This window comes from Dinoponera quadriceps, unplaced genomic scaffold, assembly GCF_001313825.1.
Source record: "Dinoponera quadriceps isolate SergipeBrazil2010 unplaced genomic scaffold, ASM131382v1 scaffold3386, whole genome shotgun sequence".
NCBI lineage: Eukaryota > Metazoa > Arthropoda > Insecta > Hymenoptera > Formicidae > Dinoponera > Dinoponera quadriceps.
In genome coordinates this window covers 1100325-1102488 of record NW_014557714.1, presented here as the reverse complement: position 1 = coordinate 1102488, position 2164 = coordinate 1100325, and the positions used below count along the sequence as shown (strand labels likewise).

General features: G+C 40.7%; 1 protein-coding gene across 3 annotated transcripts in view; it reads right to left on the bottom strand.

Moving 5' to 3' along the window:
• Positions 1-6: 6 nt before the first annotated feature.
• Positions 7-2164, bottom strand: part of LOC106749407 (transcriptional activator Myb) — a 58075-nt gene continuing 55917 nt past the window's right edge. For 2 of the 3 annotated variants that reach the window (XM_014628816.1, XM_014628815.1), the window contains exons 9-10: positions 1945-2067; positions 7-606 (exon numbers count right to left, since the gene is read on the bottom strand). In XM_014628816.1, the coding sequence (XP_014484302.1) occupies positions 472-606; positions 1945-2067 (258 nt within the window). In that variant the 3' untranslated portion in view covers positions 7-471. The remainder of the gene's footprint in view (positions 607-1944; positions 2068-2164) is intronic. The other variant, XM_014628817.1, reaches the window with a different exon arrangement.

The window sequence follows — 2164 nt, the reverse complement described above, 5'->3', positions numbered from 1 at the left end:
GGGGGGGGGGGGGGGGGGGTCGATACAACGAACTCGATAAATTGCGCTCGACGCGTCCGAAATTTCGCGACGGTATACTACAACGCATGACCGGCCGCTCGAGGTGCGTGTCGCGTGACACGCACGCCACCGAGAAGCCCGCTCTTTATTATTTTCTTTTCTTCCGACTTCTCTTTAATTAATTGATCCAACAGCGCGTCGAGGCCAACTCGTCGAATTCGTCCCGATATAATTTATTACTCTTCTCCGAGGATTGATATAGCGCGCGAGACACGACGGTATGTATCCAAATAGCGAGCGCTGCCGCGCGTTAAATTTCCTCGAACGGGAGCGTCCTTACATTTTTCACCTACGACTAGTTTAGCATTATGTAGCTTCTTGCTTTGTACGACGACGGGCGACCGCGCGAGCAGGGCGCGTCACTCTATTTTTTGTTCTTTTCCTTTCCCTCCCTTCCTCTGCTCTCCCTTTTCAGAAGTTCAATGAACGCGGACGCAACGGGAGGAATCCGTGAATGCTCAGGAAACGTCGAGCGGCGCGGGTCATGTCGAGCTGATCGCGCGTACGACCGCACGCCACCGTTGTCCACTGCGCCTCCAGGTGGAGCTGCGAGCAAAAGAAAATGGTACTCAGCAGGAGAACGATGACCTTCGTCGTGCAAGCTCGTGGTTTTAGCTTTCGGAGAGCCTCTAATGTAACTACTAGAGTATGTAACTGATAGAAATACAAAATATCAGATTATCAATGCCGGTGTGAAAGCTTCAGGTATAAGCTCCAAAGAGGAAAGAGGAGACTTCTGACTGGTTCATTTTCCATGTTCATAATCGCCGTGTTGATAACACTCTAGTAGTTACTAAAGACTCTTAGATATTCATCTTATATCAAAGACCGTCTTAAGTTCACTTTTAGATGCTTCGTAGTCAATGAAATAAGCTATTCAGCATCTGAAGGTGGACTTAAGATGTTATATGTAAGATCCGACTATGGCCCAGTTTCGCCAACACGAGTTAACCAAATCGGTCAGTTAAATTTAGCCCTTCCATTGGACAAACTGAATTTAATCGACCGATTTGATTAACTCGCGTTGGTGAAATCAGGCCTGTAAATATTGGTCTTAGACCTTGTGTCTCTTAAAATGCATCATAGTAATATTTTTAATAGAGAAAAATTCGAGAAAAAGCTATATGAAGTCGTAATGAATTGATTTTTTTTGTGTTGCTAATGTGTAAACTTTCGATTAAATACAAAATACAAACTTTTAATAATAATATTTTCAAAATCCAATGGCTAATAATTCTGTTTTATTTTCTTGTATATGATCCGTTTTGCATTCGTAAGTTGATCTCTAATATCACAGAAATTTATCATTAAAATCCCGAATACAGTTTGAAAGTTAAAATTAAAAAATCGCTAATGTCAGTATGACCATCACGTGGAAATTTTTAAAAAGTTAATTTCGCGAAACAACTACCTTGAGATCGCCTCAAATTCATCTTAAGGTGTTACAAGAGCTAATCTTCTTGTTGCATAGTACTTTAAGATAAATTTGAGAAAAATTAAAAGCGATCTTAAATATGTATAAATTAAAGACATATATTTAAGACAATCTTAAATGCAAATACCTTAAATATAAAGAAAGATTTGCGTGCCTTAAATGTAAATTTGAGACACACAAATGTAAGACGGTCTTAAATATAAATACCTTAGAAACGTATAAATCTAAGGTACATATTTAGGACAATCTTGAACACATACATGAGATCGGACTATGAATATCGCCCCAGATGACTTCTTCTTGTGATGCTTTCATCATCATCGTTATCATCATCATCAAATTTCTACTTCACGAATTTTACTCGATTCAGTCCATCGGAAACACAGCGTTTCTCGTTACACTCGCGCGAGGAAAAAAAGAAAGATAAAATGTTCACAGCGAGAACTCACCTTGGCGCGTTTTACCGGCCTGAGAGGCAGAGGGCTGAGGATACAGGGACTGTCGAACGCGTCGAAAGTGATCGCCCTCTTAGCATTAGGCTTCCGTTGTACGGACGTAAAGTCGTGGGAAGTCTGGAAAGGATAGACACACTAGCTACAGCCGGTGAAAAAAGAAACGTTCTTAGAAAAAAAAAAAATAGCTAATAGAGTCATCAGTTTCGACTTTACA